Source organism: Gymnoscopelus microlampas (assembly GCF_963454915.1).
Source record: "Gymnoscopelus microlampas genome assembly, chromosome: 15".
NCBI lineage: Eukaryota > Metazoa > Chordata > Actinopteri > Myctophiformes > Myctophidae > Gymnoscopelus > Gymnoscopelus microlampas.
The window spans coordinates 5580517-5600868 of NC_139952.1; the positions used below are offsets into that span (position 1 = coordinate 5580517).

At 42.0% G+C, this 20352-nt stretch overlaps 1 protein-coding gene across 2 annotated transcripts; it reads left to right on the forward strand.

Moving 5' to 3' along the window:
* The first annotated feature begins 377 nt into the window (after window positions 1–377).
* On the forward strand, window positions 378–19628 carry kdf1b (keratinocyte differentiation factor 1b). 2 transcript variants are annotated; one of them, XM_084080125.1, is made up of 8 exons: window positions 378–583; window positions 5031–5166; window positions 6641–6839; window positions 7933–8153; window positions 8648–8807; window positions 12450–12709; window positions 13757–13840; window positions 17875–19628. In XM_084080125.1, the coding sequence occupies exons 2-8, from the start codon at window positions 5055–5057 to the stop codon at window positions 17940–17942; spliced, it is 1104 nt and encodes a 367-aa protein (XP_083936251.1). In that variant the 5' UTR covers window positions 378–583; window positions 5031–5054; the 3' UTR covers window positions 17943–19628. The 2 variants fall into 2 exon arrangements, with proteins under 2 accessions (XP_083936251.1, XP_083936252.1); XM_084080126.1 differs by having other exon boundaries at window positions 8651–8807.
* The last annotated feature ends 724 nt before the right edge of the window (window positions 19629–20352 follow it).

Consider the following 20352-nt stretch of genomic DNA (forward strand, 5'->3'; position numbering starts at 1 on the left):
CGCCATCTACTGTTCAGAACGGTGTATCACAACATTTCCTAGAACGCCTGTTTTAGTAGAATGTCTGTAAAGTCAATGGTGTGAAGAGGGACTGTAGATGTATCTTTAAACAAATTAAAACACCGCTTAAGATGTTTAACAGCTGTTAATAATCATAATTACGACTGAAATGATGGCCATATGCCTTTAAAAAGTGACGACGTCACCGCCGGGTCACCTGTGTGTGTTGGAACCAGTGTTGCCAGATTGCGAGAGAAATAAGCAGCCAGGTCTATGAAAGCTCTCAACGCGTCTGCATAGAAAGAATTCATAGAAAAACAAGTCTGAAGTCGCTTGTAATAAGCAGACATGACAACACTGCTTGGAACAGTTTTGACGTCCATTGACGTTCCAGGTACATTTCTGACTAAGTTGTACAAGTTTTGGAGCCATTTAATCATTATCTGACCTTTAAAGATCGAACTTGTAAGGGATTAAAATGTTTACGGTCACGTGAAGGATTATATTATAAATAAATAACACCCGGAAGGAAGGTATAAAGACAACCGGCGGATGTTCCTGCGTCGACCTGCACTGCACAGCTGTAAGTAATAATTCTCATTAATAGTTGGTTGCGCGACGATGTGGCGCGTGCAGAAAATAGCAGACCTACAAATCCTCAATCAGTCGCGAACGCGACGCGTTGAGGACGTAGGTCTGCTATTTTTCTTAGCCCTGAAACATGACTGTCATACCATGACAGTCATGGCGCTACTTGTTCCTTTGTTTTGAAAAATTCACATTTACAACCAGTACATCTACATAAACGTTCAGATTTCAAATATAAAGTGCTGACCCCAAGCCACGGATGTTACAAGTTAAAGCGCACGGGTCTAAGTACCCGAATCTGCCGTATTGTCCAATAAAAAGCTTTTTAATCCGATCGCCGGCCATTTTCTCCGAATTTTCTCCAAATGCTTTCAACTTCGCACCCCTATCGGTGGGGAGATGTATTGCACTCTGATACATTATACAAAAACAAAAAAAAACTTTGCCGCCGATCGGATTAAAATGCTTTTTATTTAACAATACGGAAAATACGGGTACTTAGACTGGGCCGCTTTAACTTTTTACATCAGTGGCTTGGGGCTCAGCACTTTATATTTGACATTTGAACGTTTATGTAGATGTACGGGCTGTAAATGTAAAATATTCTCAAACCAGGAACAAGTGGTGTCTTCTCTGTGCGCCACACCGTAGTGTGACGAAGTATATGAAACGGCCTCGAAACTCCAATGGAGAGTTTTAAGAGAAGTAAAAAGTATTTATTTAATTGTATTCAGAGTGAGGAATAATCACCCGACGTGGTTTCGCCAGTTTATTCATTTGGGTGTTTGGAAAAAGACGCGTTTTGTGTCTTTAAAACGTCAGTGTGTCGTTAATGTCAACATTGATTTTGCAGAAGCAGGGGGGGGGGGCTCTGTTTGTATGCATGTTTCGCTGCGTTATCATAGTTATACTATATGGGTTGTTATGCGGTGGTGGAAAAAGTACTCAATTTCTTTACTCAAGTAAAAGTGTGTGTGTGGGCGTGGGGGGTTAAGACGTTGACAGGGGCCAGTTTGGAATGGCAACCTCCTGAAGGTGTTTATCATTATCCCAGATGTCCCTATTGTGCAGGGGTCTTCAACCAAGGACCCCTTGGCTGACAGAGAGATAAAGCAGGGACCCCCAATATATATTGTATAGAATATAATATTTTCATAGATTTCATAGATAGCTTCATAGACTTGTTTGACAGCACTGTCATCAGTGTTGATTCATTTGAATGTGTGTTTTCAGACTTTTAACCACATAAACCGTCCATACTAAGTAAACTTGACCCACTCTGTACTTGGGTCTGCTCTTTTTCCCCCTACACCAAACCGCTTTGCTGAAAATAGCAGATCTACAAGCGCACAACGCCTCGCAGCGCGAGGTGTTGTGCGCATTGTGTGCTTGTAGATCTGCTATTTTTGGCTAAAGTTCTCCTCAGAATAGGGATGCTCGGTTGAAGTGGTTAATGTAAAAATCACAAAGATTTGGTGACCCCCCTGTAGTAACTCTGAAGACCCACTAGGGGTCCCGGACCCCCAGTTGAAGACCCCTGCCCTAGTGCCCACCTGTCCTGTTATCATTTGAGACAAGAGGAGCTTTTTTGCATTCTCTGAAAAAAAAAAAAAACACAAAATACTTGCAAGACTTCTGTGTATCTCAGATGTCACTCAATGTGACAGACAGGTGCTTTGATTGATCTAAACCAAGATAAACTAAGTGGTAGGTATGTCCACAGACACTTCCTTCACAGGTGTTACCAATGATGCTAATGAAGGCTCTGTTCCATTTAGTGTAGCACAGTGGTTTCCACGACCCCCATAATTCTGAGAGTGTACAAATTTGTACACTCTCAGAGTTACACACCCGTCAGGGGCCATTTGGAAACCCCTCAAGGAAACATATGGGTCCCTGGACCGCAACTTTAGACCCACTGGTGTAGCAGAGTGTTCCCACCCTGACTGTTTGACCAGAATGGAACAGAGCCTCCATTAGTGTCATTGGTAACACCTGTGAAGGAAGAGGCCAAATTTCTTTCCAATATGGCTGCTGTGTATTGGGCCTATTTGAATACCACAATGAGCTTTAGGGGTGAGGATTGTTAGAACAAAGTAATAACTATAGGCTACCCGAACAAAGCAAGGGCCCATGCAAATATGGGGTGGGTTTATATCACCAGAGGCATTTTTTAAAATTTGCCCCTCGGAAATGGGGGTTACACACAGAGATTACAGCCTAATATCTACGCAGTGTGATATATTAGTCTGGCCATGCCAGGCTACAATGTATCCACTAGCCAAAATTCTATGAGATTAGAATTCTTAGCATATTGCTCGCTTTCATGCACAGTCTTCAGTCCAGATTAAGACGGTTCAATTAACAGTGATTATCTCTGCTATACCGTGTGCTAATCGATAACAGGTCGTTATAATAGATTTGCGTCTTTAGTTGCCCTAAATGCTAGGGCACCAAGCATTTTAGTTATCCTTGGAATGCACACTAGCATGTACTGTCCTATGCATCATACACATTGTGAAATCACTTCACTGCAACATAATGGCAGTGAAGTATCAAACTCCCTAAATGCACCAGAATACAGGAAATGACATCTATTCTGTTAAAAGGTTTATGCATTTTTACACTCTCAGAGTTCCAGACCCTTAACATAAGGGTCAATTTGGTTTAATTTGAGTTACAGACCCATTTAAAGTTGGTGTAAGTGAAATAAACGATATTTAAATATCATTTCAATCATGATTAAATATCACGTGTGCCATCGCCACGCGTTATGTGCTTGTAGATCTGCTGTTTTTTTTTTACAAATTTGAAAACTTGTGACACTGACATTCTGCACAATGAGTCCTTTCTACTTTTGGTACTTTAAGTACATTTTGATTGGTGTAAGTGAAATGAATGGTATTTAAATAATGATATAAAATGATCCAGAAATGCGTGTGATATCGGATTACTTTCTAGTGACACATGTTGAACAGAAGAACCAGTTTGATGACTTTGCCTCGAGGCACCAGGTGGGATAATATTTCATAACATTTCATGCCCTTGTGACAGGAATATCCTCGGGGCGGATAGACAAGTGATTTAAGTTTCGTTCTGTGTAGATAACAGCCTCGGTAGCATTTGATTTGAATGGTTGCGGTCAAAAATGCACATACATACACATCAGTGGTGTGAAGTCAATAAGTACATTTACTCAAGTACTGTACTTAAGTAAAATGTTTAGGTACTTTTACTTTACTAAAGTATTTCCAGTTGTCAATACTTTTATTTCTTCTCCACTACAGAGTACTTTTACATTGCAGTATTGATACTTTTACTTAAAGGGTCTACACCATGAATTTTAACTTTTTCTTCATTTTTGTGTGTTTTTGGTCTCCCCCACCTCTCTTCTGTTCCAACAAATACCCGACTTCGAGCATGCAGGCTTTCATAGGCTATCTGTGGTTTTCATGTAAATTGGTCTGAAAACAGTCTGTCAGATTTGTTCCCCCACCCTACGTCACGTCTGGGAACAATTCCTCCCGTTTTTTTCATTTTTAATTTTTTTAAATTTTTTCTTATTTTTTTTTTTTACTTTTTCTACACAGAACCAGGACATGACATGCATACAAACTGGCTCAATAGCGCCCCGTGCCAAACAGGACAATGTGGTATTGCAGGTGAAAGTGCTTTATAAGCCAGAGAGAAGTTAGTTGGAATGAGTATATCTGAGGCTTGATTTAGGCTCAAACCTTTTGAAAAACGTTTGAGGGACATAAACAATATGATATCAAATATTATTATTATTTTTTAAATTCATGGTGTAGCTCCTTTAAGTAAAAAAAAATGTGAGTACTTTTTCCACCGCTGTACATGACCATGTATTTGTACTGTATGTATCTGTCTAAAGCATTGGTTCTCAAAGTGGGGTCCGGGGACCCCCAGGGGTCCTTGGGGTGGTTCCAGGGGGTCCCCAGCAAAAGTAGTCAACCACTTTATCCATTTATAAGTTGGCTATTAAAAAATCGCAGATATTCAAGCTCACAGCGCGTCACTTCGTGCCGCGCTGCGAGCTTGTAGATCTGCTATTTTTGAACATTTTTGAAAAATCTTGAAATTCTTTAGAACATTTTGCATTTGCAACACACATCTTCTCTTCTGGGGTCTCTGGCTCAAAATATTTTCAGATGGGCGGCCCGCGGACAAATATATATCAATTTGGGTGTCCTTGACATGAAAAAGTTTGGGAACCACTGGTCTAAAGGATAAGAGTGAGTGTGCCATCCCATGTGTGTGTTGGGGGAGGGGGGGGGGTGCATTCACACAATTCTAACATATCGTACTAGACGAGTACAATAGCAAAGAACAATAGCATTGCTTTTGCTCTTTGATTACAACGCTAGAACTTGACTTTAATTTAACATTTTCATCTGATTTCCATCGTACACTATGTGTTTCAGACCTTGAGACTGTGTGTGTGAACCATGTCTAACAGCGCCGCGGGGCCCGATGAAGACAGCCGTGTCCCCAGCTTGTCCCGTATGAGCAGCCAGCGGTCCTCGTACGAGGAGAGATGTGTGGACCCTCCAGAAGACGGTAGAGCCGCAATTAGTCAAATTTGTAACCTTTTTAATGTGATTTTTTTTATTTCCCGCAGCAGCCATATTGGAAATAAATTGGGCCTCTTACCTTACTTCCTTCACAGGTGTTAGCAATGATACTAATGAAGTCTCTGTTCCATTCTGGTCAAACAGAGTCAGGGTGCTGATATTGTGCATGTTGGCTCACTGGAAACACTCTGCTACACCAGTGGGTCTCAACGTGTGGTCCAGGGGCCCTCATGGTTCCTTGAGAGGGTTCCAAATGGACCCGTACAGGTGTGTAACTCTGAGAGTGTACAAACACGGGTCCATTTGGTTACATTTGTACAGAGTTACGGTGGTCCTTGAAATTAAACAAAAGTTTGACAACCACTGTGCTACACTAAATGGAACGGAGCCATCATTGGTAACACCTCTGAACGGAGTAAGGAAGAGGCCCAATTTCTTTTCAATACGGCTGCTGTGCATAGAGCGGTGTTCACTCTCCATTCCGACATCTCACCACTCCGACTAGTGGCTTCCGCGTGCGGTTAGGGTTAGGGTTAGGGTTAGGTATAGGGTTCGTCAACGTCGGAAAGGCGACATGTCGGAAAGGAGAAATGCACCCGCATAGAGCCTATGAAATGAACATGACCGTCCGATTTTTGGCATTTATTGATGTGTGTCTATCAGCAGGAATGTAGCACAAAGTAGCAGTTGTCTGTTGATTTAATGAGTGTTAGGTTTACTTTTTTGGTACACAAAAATGTACACAGAATTTACAGCAGGGACTGTTGGGCGGGAGGAGGAGGACCAAGGCTCCGAATTGGTATAACAACTAAATAGGCTCTATGCACAGCAGCCATTTTGAAGAGAAATTGGGCCTCTCCTTTTACTTCCTTCACAGGTGTTACCAATGATACTAATTGAAGGCTCTGTTCCATCCTGGTCAAACGGAGTCAAGGTGCTGATATTGTACATGTGGGCTCACTGGAAAGATACGCCAGTGGGTCTCAAAGTGTGGTCCAGGGACCCTCATGATTCCTTGAGGGGGTTCTAAATGCCCCCAATAAATGGTGTGTAACTCTGAGAGTGTACAAATGGAACCAAATGGACCCGTAAGGGTCCATTTGGTTTCATTTGTACACTCTCGGAGTAATGAGGGTCCTTGAAATTAAAAGGTTTGAGAACCACTGCAACCAAATGGACCCCAAATGGACCATTTGTACACTCTCGGAGTTATGAGGGTCCTTGAAATTAAAAGGTTTGAGAACCACTGGAGTGCATGAAATGGAACAGAGCCTTCATTAGTATCATTGGTAACACCTGTGAAGGAAATAAGAAAGAGGCCCAATTTCTTTCCAATATGGCTGCTGTGCATAGAGCCTATTGGGCAGAAAAAGGGGTTTAAAGCACAAATAATAATAATTGTGATCTCATTATTGATTATAAAATCATCCTGCTAATCATTTTGGACCACAATCGTGCAGCGCTGCAAGATGACGGCGCCCAAAGCAGGACGGCGCCGAGCGTCCACAAAGCCCACCCCAAAGACGCCAACGGACAGGGGTCCGAGACCATCGGCTTCATCCCGGGCACGGCTGAACCCGCCGGCCCTGGGGCCCCCCAGACGTGCGGTCCCTGCGGGGCCACAGGGGCCTGCAGGAGCCTGGTGTGCAGCCTCTACCGGTAGGCCCGTGTCACCAGCATGAAGCTCTACCCATTAAGACCTGAGGCAATTCTTAAAACAAATCTAAATCTTAACAGTTTTTTGAAAAAAATAAAAAATATATTTTTTCACGATTTTTCAAAAATAGCAGATCTACAAGCTCGTAGCGCGGCACTCGGTGCCGCGTTACGAGCTTGTAGATCTGCTATTTTTTAATAGCCAAAGAAATCTTAAGTGACACAGATGCGTTCCAGGTCTTAATGGGTTAATTTATCGTTAAATCATTGTGATTAACATTTTTTATTGTGTTATGTTGGCACATATACATTTTAATTCTTTTAACAAAATGGCAACTCAAAATCTATCGAAGTAGATAATGTGCTATGACCAAAACTGTCTATATTTACATGGATTTAAGTTCTCAGTCGTCATTTAGATTCCATAGAAGCCAGCAGCTGTCAAGCTCATGGCTATTTTCGGTTATTATTTTAACCCATTAAGACCAGTTTTTTGAAAAAAAAAGAAAAAAAAATCAAGATTTTTCAAAAATAGCCAAAGAAGTCTAAAGTGACACAGATGCGTTCCAGGTCTGAAAGGGTTAACCCATTAAGACCTGAGGCCGATTCTACAAATTCCTTCTAAATCAGTAGTTCTCAAACTTTTTAGTTTTTTTGTGTATTTGGTAGAAAATATTTTGTGCCAGGGAGGGCCACCAGAAGAGAAGATGTATGTTGGCTAAACATAGCTTAATAGAATGAAGGCACTGGAGCAACTCGGACAGTTAGGGCAAGGATTCAACATTTCGATGTAGCTACACCTTCGTCAGGTCATCTGATGACATGTCCCCCCCCCCCCCCCCCCCCCCACACTCACACCTTTGTTCCATTCAAATACATAGATTCAAGCAAAAATGAAATCTCACAACTGAAAATATTTGCTGTTCTACATACTGCCAACCAGGTGAAGAAATCACAGATTCAGGCTTTAACCTTTGCTTTTAAATGAAATATCCGAGACCGTTAAGATTGTATGGAAGACGCTTCTGAAACATATTGCTTTTTTGACCACTTCAAATGCTCTAATCTTAATAGATGGCTTATCCTGTGTTTGCAGGGTGTGCCAACGCACCATCCTGGCACCGTGCTTGGCGCCCGAAGTTGACCACCCCTCTCCGGACGAACCGGAGAAGATCAGCCTCCGTGCCGGGTCGAACCCGGGTCCGAACGGAGAGGACGACGCTGCTGATTGGCTGGAAGACCTCCACATAGGCGGAGTCAAAGTGGACGGTCACAGGCAGGACCTGATCGTTTCAAACGATGTCCCTCCATACCAAGGTTATTATAGTTTAGAATTTGTATTAGCTTTTGTTTTTGTTTTTTGTTCAATTTCAGTTTAGCTTTTAGCAAAGCGAGGTTACTATTTTAGTTCTTATTTTGTTGAAAAGACTTGGGTTTAGTTTTTTTTGTTGTGATTTCTATTTTTTGGGGTCAGAAAAATAGCAGATCTACAAGCTCACAACATATCACATCAAGACATCATGACGCGTTATGAGCTTGTAGATCAGCTATTTACACTGTTTTTAAAGATTTTTGAAAATGTAAAAAAAAATGAAACAAATCTTATGAAATATGGAATATTCCCATAGACTAAAACTATTGACATTGTCTCTATGATTTTAATTTGTTTTGTAAACACAATACAGTTTCAGTTATCGTTGTAAAGCCGAATTATTTTTATTTTATTTTTCATGAACTAAAATGTTTTTCCAATTCTAGCTTGAGTTATTTTGTCAGGTTGGTTAACTATTATATCCCCGCTTTGTACTCAGCAGCGCTACCCGGAGGCCAGCGCCACACCAGCCCGTCGTCCTTCTACGACTCGATGGCATACGACGACGAGTGGGATGACAGCGGAGAGGGCGTGGACTCTCTGATCGCCAAGAAACTGCTGGAGCTCTACTCTGAGTACCAGATACAAGAGCTGGCCAGGTAACCATCTCACAATAGGCTCTATGCACAGCAGCCATATTGGACAGAAATTGGGCCCCTTCCTTGCTTCCTTCACAGGTGTTACCAATGACACTAATGAAGGCTCTGTTCCATTTAGTGTAGCACAGTGGTTCTCAAACTTTTTAATTTCAAGGACCCCCATAACTCTGAGAGTGTAACTCTCAGAGTTACACCCTCTCAAGGAACCATGAGGGTCCCTGGACCACACTTTTAGACCCACTAGTATTTCTAGTGGGCCAACATGCACAATATCAGCCCCCTGACTCTGTTTGAACAGAATGGAACAGAGCCTTCATTAGTATCATTGGTAACACCTGTGAAGGAAGTAAGAGGCCCAATTTGTCTCCAAAATCGCTGCTGTGCATAGAGCCAATTTTGATTGATTTGAAAGTATTCAGTCACCACATGTAAACAGCACAGAGGTACAGTAAGACATTAAAGCTACAGTAACTGTGGCTCACTGGCTTCCTTCAAAACAGGCCTGAAAATCCATCTTTCATGAGACCACAAGGGGAGATAAACTCACTTTTCCCATAGAAAGGAGTTGGCATTCACTGCCAACCTTTTTTTTATACCCCCCCCCCCCCCCCCCCCCCACCCCCTTTTCTTGCCCCCAGGATTTTATTGTGTTATCCTTTTATCCCAAATGTCTGACTGTACCTCGTGCTGTTTACATTTCTGTCTAATAAAGTGTTCAATCAATCAATCAATCAACACTATTACACATTGGCTGCCAAAAACGCAGATCTGCGTTCTATTGAGTCCTTAGAACGCAGGCTGCCAAAGACGCAGATCTGCGTTTTTTTTTTTTTTTTTTTTTTCAATTTCAAAGACCAAGGAGATATGATTTTTCAAAGATTTAGACTCCCATCCACTTCCTTCTTAACTTAAAACTTAAAAATTCTGTATCTCGGCTCCTGAGTACTTCTGGCAGTCTACTGTAGAAAATAAATAAATAATTCTGGCAGCCAATGTGTTGTTAATATTCAGCAGAGAATATTAACACATTCACCACAACGTGCCATCAACAAATACAAACAACTATATGTACCAAGGAGAAAAAGGGGGAAAACGGCGGGAGTGACGCCTCCTTTCGATGGGAATTGAAATCTTTGTGGTCTTCTGAAAGATGTTTTTATTTTATTTTTTTCAGGGCAGTTTTGAAAGAAACCAGTGATTCACATGCTTTAATGGATGGTGTCAGGGCATAACACATTGTGGTGGCTGAGTAGTAGTAAAGACAATTTTCCCAAGTTTGTTCTAAATTTGGGGGGGGGGGGTACCAGGTCATGGTTGCTCCCTCTGGTGTTGTGGGTGTCACTCACTCACAGGTATGAGGGTGCTGTCCCTGCTCTTCTGGGACAGAGTTGGGCTTTTGTGTGACGCTGTAGTATGATCAAGTAGGGCAGTGGTTTTCAACCTGTTTTGCGTCAAGGACCCCCAAATTGACACGCATTAGCCCACGGACCCCCATTTGAAAAGATATGCCAGGGACTCAACCTCTTTGATTTCTTGGGGTTCTTAATCTACACTGTATCGTCACCATTAGTGTTCATTTAACTCTGAGAGTGTACAAATGGAACCAAATGGACCCGTTAGGGTCCATTTGGTTCCATTTGTACACTCAGAGTTAGAGACACATAAGGGTCAATTTGGTTTCTAACTATTCATTTGGCTGGGGACCCCCTGGAACCCCCCCAAGGACCACTGGTGGTCCCCGGACCACTGGTTGAGAACCACTGAAGTAGGGCATTCATTTATGAAAAAGAAAACACAAAACTATGGAGATAAGAGATTTCTGCCTGACAGCAACGATATTATAAGCAACGTTTTTCAGAAAACTGTTAGGATTTAGAAAGCATTTGTAGAATCGCGCCTCAGGTCTTTAATGGGTTAATAATAATTACTTCATCAGCAGCGAGGGGCTGGTCTGTGGCGAAGCACTTATCTCACCGACGGTCTGACAGGAAACTCCCATCAACACGTGACGCTGCGCTTCTAAAATAGCACGCCTGACACCGGATGTGGCTTCTTCACACATGCTGCGTTTTAGTGTTTACTGTACCTGGTGACCCAGTGCAGTGGTTCTCAAAGTGCGGTCCGGGGCCGCCCAGGAGGTCCTTGGCTCGAGGAGGTCCCCAGCGAGATTAGTTAACCCTTTAAGGCCTGATGTTCCGATTCTACAAAATGTCTTCTAATTCATTAAATTAAACAGTTTTTTTGAAAAAAGAAAACGTATGTTGCTAGGTCAGTGGTTCTCAAACTTTTTCATGTCAAGGACCCCCAAAATTATATGTATTTGGCCGCGGACCCCCATCTCAAAATATTTTGTTCCAGGGACCCCCCAGAAGCAAAGATTTGAGTTACAAATGTTCGCTTTAAAAATATATTTATTCAAAGATTTGCACACATTTTCTTGATTTTCCAAAATAATAGCAGATCTACAAGCTCGTAGCGCGGCACTCGGTGCCGCGCTATGAGCTTGTAGATCTGCTATTTTTGAATAGCCAAAGTGTAAAGTAATGCTTTTTAGCTCAAATCTAAAAATGACACAGATGCGTCCTAGGTCGGGTTGGGTTAATACAGCCTCAAAATCAGTTGAACCACCTTATACATTGGCTATTTGACAATAGACAATCTTGTGGGCTTGTAGATCGGCTATTTGCAAACAAATCTTGGAACAAATTAGAACCACTGTCCTAGTAGATGAAGGTTTCATATTTACAGTCATTTATTGGGTGAAGTATTCCTTTAACCCATTAAAACCGCGAAAGCATTTGTGTATTTTTTATTTTAGCTATATTATATAGCACTTTGGGTTGGCTATTAAAAAATAGCAGATCTACAAGCTCATAGCGCGTCACTTCGTACCACACTATGAGCTTGTACATATGCTATTTTTGAACAATTGTGACATTTTAATATATGTATTTTTTAACCCATTGAGACCTGAAGCCGATCCTACATGTCTCCTAAATCTCAACAGTATTCTGAAAAACGTATGTTTCTATATCAGTGGGGCTCAATCCTTTTCATGTCAAGGACCCCCAAAATTATATGTATTTGGCCGCGGACCCCCATCAAAATACCTTGTTCCAGGGACCCCCAGAAGCAAATATGTGAGGTAAAAATGTTCGCTTTAAAAATATATATATATTCAAAGATTTGCACACATTTTCACGATTTTTCAAAAATAGCAGATCTACAAGCTCGTAGTGCGGCACTCGGTGCCGCGCTATGAGCTTGTATATCTGCTATTTTTGAATAGCCCAAAGTGTAAAATAATGCTTTTTAGCTCAAATCTAAAAATGACACAGTTCCAGGTCTTAATGGGTTAGCAAACATTTTTAACTCAAATCTTTGCTTCTGGGGGTACCTAGAACAAAAATGTTTTGAGATGGGGGGGGGGGGGGGGGTCGGCGGTCAAATATATATAATTTTTGGGGGTCCCTGACATGAAAAAGTTTGAGAACCACTGATATAGAAACACGTTTTTTTCAGAAAACTGTCAGGATTTAGAAGGCATTTGTAGAATCGGCCTCATATCAGGACTTAATGGGTTAAGTAAATGTACCACCGCTGAACGATAACCCATCCTATGCCTCCCATATGTGTCCCCAGGTGCACGTCGGACTCGGTGTTCCTGAAGAAGACCACCCACATCAACCAGCTGATCAACTCCCTGGCGGAGGAGCACCAGATGGACGAGCAGGAGGCCGAGTGCCGCCTGGTGCGCGGCATCATCCGCATCAGCACCCGCAAGAGCAAGAAGAGGAGACCGGCGCCCCCCGGTGGCGGCCAGCGGCGCAGCGAGAGGACGCTGTCGGACAGCGGCAACGAGACCATGAGGGACAGCGACTCCGTCTCGTTCAGCAACAACAGTTGAGTTTGACCCATTGAACCCATTAAGACCTGGAACGCATCTGTGTCACTTTAGATTTCTTTGGCTATTCAAAAATAGCAGATATACAAGATCATAGCGCGGCACCGAGTGCCGCGCTATGAGCTTGTAGATCTGCTATTTTTGAAAAATCGTGGCATTTTTTTCCCCCTATTTTTTTCAAAAAACTTTTAGGATTTAGAAAACATTTTTAAGAATCGTCTCAGGTTAACACATCGAGATTTTTTTTCACCAAAAAATGGAAAAAAAAACGAGCTAGATGTGTTTTCCTACAACTGATAGGAGTGGACAGAAGTGTCATTTTTTGGGGATGACATCACATCCGTCCAGTCCTTCTCTCACACTAGGGCAAAATCAAATATCACCACATTCCTTTCAAAGACAAATATATCTGAGATTCAGAGTCGACTTTATTGTCATATCACAGGTTTACTGGTGTAAAAGAACATGGGGTTTCAGGAAAGAAAGGGGGGGGGGGTTGGTGCAGGGAGAAGGAGAGCAAGAAGGACAAACTGATTGAATGCATGCTTTATTAGTTAAAAGAGTGTAAACCGCACAGAGGTACAGTAAAACATTTAGCCTAACAGGATAACTGTTTCCATTGTGGTCCTATGCATTCAGTTCATCAACAGGGCCTAGAATATTAACACATTAATACATGTTATATGTATACAAATAGCTTTAAAAAAAGAAGAAGAGATCCGAGCACTCAAAAAATGTGGAGGAGAGGAAGTAAAGTTAAAACAAATATGTTCTATAAAAATGCCAACATGTTTCGACCGGTTAAGGTTGGTCAGAGCGAGAACTGAATATACAAATACAAATGCAAATAGCTATATTTACAGAGGAGAAAAAGGAAAAAACGGCGGCAGTGTATGACTCATAGCATAATAAGCAGCATGAGTTTTGACATAAGGATCCACATAGCAGCAGGTTTGTACATGCGGTTAGACATAAGGATAATCGGATGACTACAAATCCCACAAACCCCATAACTTCCATGTCTGTTGTGTTTTGTCTCTGCCAGATGACTACAAATCCAACCCAAATATCCAGATATCAGAACAGACCAACTCCGACGCCTTCGCCAGGAAAATGAGGAACTACGGAGGTGTGGCAAAGTTTCATTAACCATGATTTTTTAACTGTGAATAACTGGAGGAATCGGTTCCATCACATTTGAAAACAGACCTCACTATTAGAACCATTACATTAATATGCATGCGCTACTGTATGATATGATTTGAATTTGCGTTCATCAACAAGTATAATGAAGACCAAAATGATATAGAATCTTTACAATCTAGGAGTCGTTAAAGGGAACCGTTAAGGACTCGGACCGTTAAGTGGGAATCGTTAACCGGAATCGTGACCATCCTAAAGAAGCCCAACACTTGACTGTGAAAGTGTACAAATGGGTTTGTTGGGCACTGTCTCGCAGTTAAATCAACACTGAGGACACCGGGTGTTTTCCCCCCTCCGCACATGGGTGGAACGCATGGGTGTGGTCTGTCTGGTGACAGCTCGATCACAGACAGCTTGCAGTGTCACGGTCACACAAATAGACGGCAAAGAAAACAATGTGTAGTGCTTTAGAGTTACTAGGATACCAGGTAAACATCAAGCCAGTGTCTGTCTAAACCAAGGGTTCCCAAACTCTTCAGGCCACGACCCCTCAAAATAATCATATTTTAACAGGGAACCTCCCCCACCACCCTGACAGGCACTTAGAATTGTAGGCATTACATTTAGTTGTCACTCGTTTCTACAGATACATATTGTGAAAATAGTCGGTCTCCAAGCTCACAACGTCCCGCAGTGTGAGCCGTTGTGAGCTTGGGGATCGGCTATTTTCACAATGTTTGCCTCTTTATGGCCAAGTTGGTATTAAAACGGTCTTAAAAGTCATTCAATTGTAACTTTAGAAATGTGCAGATACCCTGTATACACTTATACTGTATGTTGGAAAACAATCAACAGTGGATCAGTGGAGCTCCCTCTGGTGGTGTGCCCGTGAGCGTTACTCACTCTAGTGAAGTAGTTAGACAGGTACATTGCCACTGGTACCTTGAGTAACTTGTAGACCAGGCCCATAAGCCAAATTCCAATACCGAAAATCTCGGCCACTCGCTCACTCCCACTCGGTCACTCCGACTTCGAACCGGAAGTAGTCGCGGTCCAATTGTTCATGTGCTTCTTGGAGGAGGCGAGTGGAGTCGAGTGGAGTCGGCGAGGAGGCTCTCCACTTCCGCATTGAGCGAGTGTACATCAAGTGTATGCTCGACCACTCTCAACAGCTCCTCCGCGGCAGACTTCCGCATCACGTGTACACTTTTTTTTGTTTTTTTTCCCTTCTCCCGTGACGTATACATGGTCCTCCTCCTCCACATGTGCCGAAAACACCGGCCGCACCCCCCCCCCTCGCCGCTGCCGCTCACTCGTTGCGCATCTCACACACACACACACACACACACACACACACACACACACACACACACACACACACACACACACACACACACACACAGTGTAAAGTAACTGAAAAGACCGCAACAAGCCACTGGCTTTATTGCGTTGTTGAATGATATAAAGCATAATACAATTATACATTGTAATATATTGTGCACACTTTCTGTCTCAAAAGCTGTTTCTATTCGTGCATGCCTCAATGCAGTACACGGACAACTATAAATGACTGAGACAAAGATTATGTTAACATTTTTAACTTCTGGGACGAAGAAAAAGAAAAGGAAACGGGAGGTGCGCGAACAGCGCGATGGAGAAGAAGGACCCGCCGATATTTAATATTGTTTGTTGGTGAAACAATCATGACTGATACACATGAAAGAAGACCCTTCACAGCTAAATAGAGAATTTTACATTTTAAGAATCGGTTCAGAATTGAATGAGTACGACTATAGTTAAATGTGAACCGGTTTCTGCTATAAATATGCATCCACCGTTCTGCGCGCCCCTTGGCTGCGACGTTTCATTTTTGCCACGCATCTACACTTCATGGAGTACATTTTTGTACTGGGGTTCTGGGGACTGTACGAGCAATAAGAGGGACAGGTCAGGATTAAATCAATAAATGTAAGTTTGCTCATCCTGGCGCTCACTATTTCAGGAATAAATGGCTTTGCACAATAATGTAACTATAAAGAGAACGATGTGGCCATCCATCCACATTGATGAATTGTCTATTCTTATATTCTGTATTATTCTATACCTGCATATTATTCTATGAATAGTATATTTTCATCCACGCCTCTGCTGCTCTGGTCCAACTGTGTGAGGCGTCATAAGTGATCGCGGAATTTGCCGTCTCTTTGAAATGACGCGCTGAGTGTAGTCCGATCCTTTGAGGGCAACCGCTCGACCACTCGTCCTCTCAAATAATCCTCGGCTCCTCGCAGGGGCGGGGCTTAGGCGCGAGTGGAGGAAGCGAGGAGAGTGAGCGAGTGACCGAGTTTTGGGGAATGGAATTCAGCTATAGGCTCTATGCACAGCAGCCATATTGTGAAGAAATTCACAGGTGTTACCAATGATACTAATGAAGGCTCTGTTCCATTCTGGTCAAACAGAGTTAGGGTGCTGATATTGTGCATGTTGACTCTCTGGAAACACTCTGCTACACCAGTGGGTCTCAAAAAAGTGTGGGGTCCAGGGACCCTCATGGTTCCTTGAGGGGGTTCCAATGGCTTCTTACAGGTGTGTAACTCTGAGATTGTACAAATGGAACCAAATGGACCCGTAAGGGTCCATTTGGTTCCATTTGTACAATCTCAGAGTTATGGTGGTCGTGGAAATTAAAAAGTCCGAGAACCACTGTGCTACACTAAATGGAACAGAGCCTTCATTAGTATCATTGGTAACACCTGTGAATTTCTTCACACTATGGCTGCTGTGCATAGAGCCTATTGCAAGTTGCTCCTGTACTCTGTCCTCTACCCTGAGCCATCCCACCCTAGCAAAATGAACAGGGGTTAGGTGAGTTCCGGGTGTGAGGTCTAGTAGTTAGTCTAACTAGTTTGTTGGAGAGGTCTGTCGTTTTGTAGGTCTGTAGATCTGTAGACTTTGAGGTGCATGCAAAGTCACAATGTTACACTGTATGTTCGTCGTTGCAACAATTGCCGATCTACAAGCTCACAAAGACCCGTTGTGACAACAACGGGCTTTATGTATGTGGAGTCAGCCAACAGACATGCTCTTATGGCGACATAATGTACCTCAATCGTCATAAGATGTATTGTTTATTCATATTTTATTCATCTGTTTTTATCTCCGGGTTAGGGTTAGTACTTTTGTGGTATTGTGAGGACATAATAGTCGAGTGTACGCAAGTGTACGCATGTTTCAGCGAAAAACACCAAATAATGCATGCAGGGCAGAATTAGGACGATACCCACTCATAATCAAAATAAAAAAGAGAGCACTGAAGTTCTACAACCACCTAAAAGAAAGCGACCTAGATGCACTCCATAACAAGGCACTCACACACACAGCGAAACTCTAGAGAGATGCCCCCTCAGCCAGCTGGCCCTGGAACTCGGCATAAACACAAACAGAGCCTCGAGATAGAAAACCCATTGGACTAAACCAAATTATAAAACAGCAAAAGGAAAACTACCTGACACATTGGAAAGAAGCAACACAAAAGCAGAGTAAACTAGAATGCTATCTGGCCCTAAACAGAGAATACGCAGTGGCAGAATACCTGAGCACCGTGACCGACCCATTCTACTTAAACAGGGGGTCTGCGACCCCTAGGGGGTCCTCAGAGTTATTACAGGGGGGTCGCCAAATCTTTGTGTGATAGTATTGAGGTTTGTTTTTGTACACTATGTAGTGGGGGGGTCCCTGCTTCATCTCTCTCTCAGCTAAGGGGTCCTTTGCCTGAAAAACGTTGAAGACCCCTATTCTACAGTAGAGTGTTTTATCTATTGTTGCATTGCCTGTTCTATGTTGTAATGTTTTTGCTTGTCTCAGACCTTAAGGACAACAATGGAAATAAGTCACTGACTTTTTTTAAATTTTTATATGCTTGACGTTTCCTTGAGAAGCACGTGGCACATGTTTTTCTTTTCTTTTAATCATGACGTCTAATAATTCAAATCAAAATTAATTCTGGTTTGTTCCCCACAGAATCACCCTCTCACTCTGAAGCACAATCCTCTGGCGTGCACCTCACTCATTCACCTGTGAGAACCTGAATCCTCGCTCATTCCAGTTCAAAACTCGTGACCTTCCGGTGCGCTGCTCGGTGACTGCACTGCGTCACAGCCACACATGCCTTAATATCTGTTTAATATCTGTTTTCCATGTACGTACGTCGCCGTATATCATGTAGGAATGTGTAAGATGAGAGTCTTAGAAACTGTTCTTCTGATCCTGTGGATTATGAACTTCTGTGGAACATGCTGGTCGGTGGAAGTCCAGGCTCAACAGCAACGGTGGTGTGGAGAGGCGTCCAGGCCATTTTGGATTTGTTTTGTTGCTTCCTATAATGCCATGCCCACAATAAGACACCCGGGGTGAATGTGGTTAATAATGATCATGAATTAATGAATGTTTTATACTAACATTAATGGTTAATCATAATGAATTGTTCCCTCGCCCTTGAACAGAATCACAGCCGAAACTTGACTCCCGTTCCTTCCTGTGCCAATGTTTCATGTTTTAATGTTTTGTAATTAGGGCTGTCAAAATAGCTGAGTTAATTCATTTATGGAATTAATTAGGTACAAAATGTTAACGCAATCCACACAATAATTCAAACGAGATGGAAAGAAAGCCTGTGCGTGGCCCCTATCTGGATGGAGAAAAGCACGAGTTGCTTGTTGCCAGAATAGGCTGGACAATTTACAATAGCTCAAATCACAGCACAAATGTGTTTATAATATGAATGGTGATTAGTCATGATTAATTCATTATTAATATCTAATTAATCTGATTTTTTAAACATATAGCTTGACAGCCCTAGTTTAAAGGTTTTAATGTTTCAATATGTTTAATGTGTTTAATGTTCTAACATTTTAATGTGGTGTTCTTTGGGTGTGACTCTGGGATCATCCAGGCATTAGGAGGATTTGCACATCATGTAATTGAAGGAAGTTCTCTCACTAATTAACCAAAGAAGCCTTTATTTCACCCTAAAGAAACCTGTATTTCACCCTAAAGAAACCTTTATTTCACCCTAAAGAAACCTTTATTTCACCCTAAACATTCACTGGTTGTATTTTATTTTTTCATTCATTTTCATTCCAAGGACCACTAGTTCGACACACATTCAACCATATAAAACTGGCCTTATCCCTGGGACCCCTATCTACAGTACATGGTAAAATCCTCAGTGTCCATTTGGACCCACTGGTAGACCCCAGACCCCATATTGAGCACCAGTGATCTAGTGCCATGTTTTTTTGGTTTGTTAGTTTTTGTTGTCTTTAACGACTTTTTAAAACTTAAAAAAAAAAAAAAAAAATAGCCGATCTACAAGCTCCCAACAAATGAAGTGACAAGTGAAAAATTATGACCCATAGGATGTCGGGGTGAAAGTGATTCATTATGTACATTTGACATTATTTTCAGTTTTTGGTTGATTAGTGAGCAGAACTCATTCTGTGTTTATTGATAAACATAATCACAACCGTCTTGTGGATGAGATACATGTAATCCAGTTATTAATTGATGACTAAACGATGTGATTTGTACTTGTTAAGGCCAGTATGCACATAATGAACTGTACGCATCAGTGATTGTATATTGAATGATGCGAACTTAATGTCGTAGAAGATTGAATAAGATTGTTCTGGCCACATCATTCTTGAATGTCATATAATGTGAAGTTCATACGCAGTGAATGTAAAGAAATATAGATTTGTTTTCTTGCATCACAACTTGCATTTACATTTTTGCTTTGTTATCACAGCCTTTGTCTGTCTATGAGCAGCTAATCTCCAGCACTGTTGGACCGGTTTGATACTTTGCATGCATATTACTCCCGGGAGGCAGAGGAAGAACCTCTGCCCCACATGTTTCAAATCAGCCTCATGGTACACATTATATCTGGAGTCATGTGATCGAGATATATCGGTCGGATGTTTCATATTCCATTCCAAAGCTAAGATTAACTTTCAAATGTAGCAGCACAGCCTGGCGGAGATCTGTGTTCTGATGAGCACAGATCTAAAAAAAAAGTACTTAAGTACAGTACTCAAGTAAATGTACGTAGTAACTGTCCACCACTGACTTGAATTAAAATCATAGGTGTGTTCAGAGCCAAGGGCCAATGTGCAAGCATCATAGACAGTATTGACACACCTAAAATCTCTAAACACACCCATTATTCATTTGATTAGCTGCAGCTGTGTCGCTTACATCACTGCAGCCTTCCATGTTTTTACCCTGCTGTAGTTTTTCACAAACTACAAAGTCATGCCCTCAAAGAGCTGCTTTCCATTCATACAAGTAATGAGTCTATTTGCCCAGCAGGGGGAAGAAAAGCCCAGTCTCTCTGTGTTTTATGTACACTGACTGAAACGTTTACCTGGTTGTGATTTGAGTTCTCTTTTGATGTAGATACTCCTGTATCTACAGTTCATATGTCATAGTTTGTTAGAC

What these genes read in the sequence shown, in the direction of transcription:
- kdf1b (XM_084080125.1), top strand. Translation starts at nt 5,055, where the DNA reads ATGTCTAACAGCGCCGCGGGGCCCGATGAAGACAGCCGTGTCCCCAGC. An exon ending in CTGGTGTGCAGCCTCTACCG is followed by an intron (nt 6,840 to 7,932) that starts GTAGGCCCGTGT and finishes CTGTGTTTGCAG; the next exon opens with GGTGTGCCAACGCACCATCC. An exon ending in GAAAATGAGGAACTACGGAG is followed by an intron (nt 13,841 to 17,874) that starts GTGTGGCAAAGT and finishes TGTTCCCCACAG; the next exon opens with AATCACCCTCTCACTCTGAA.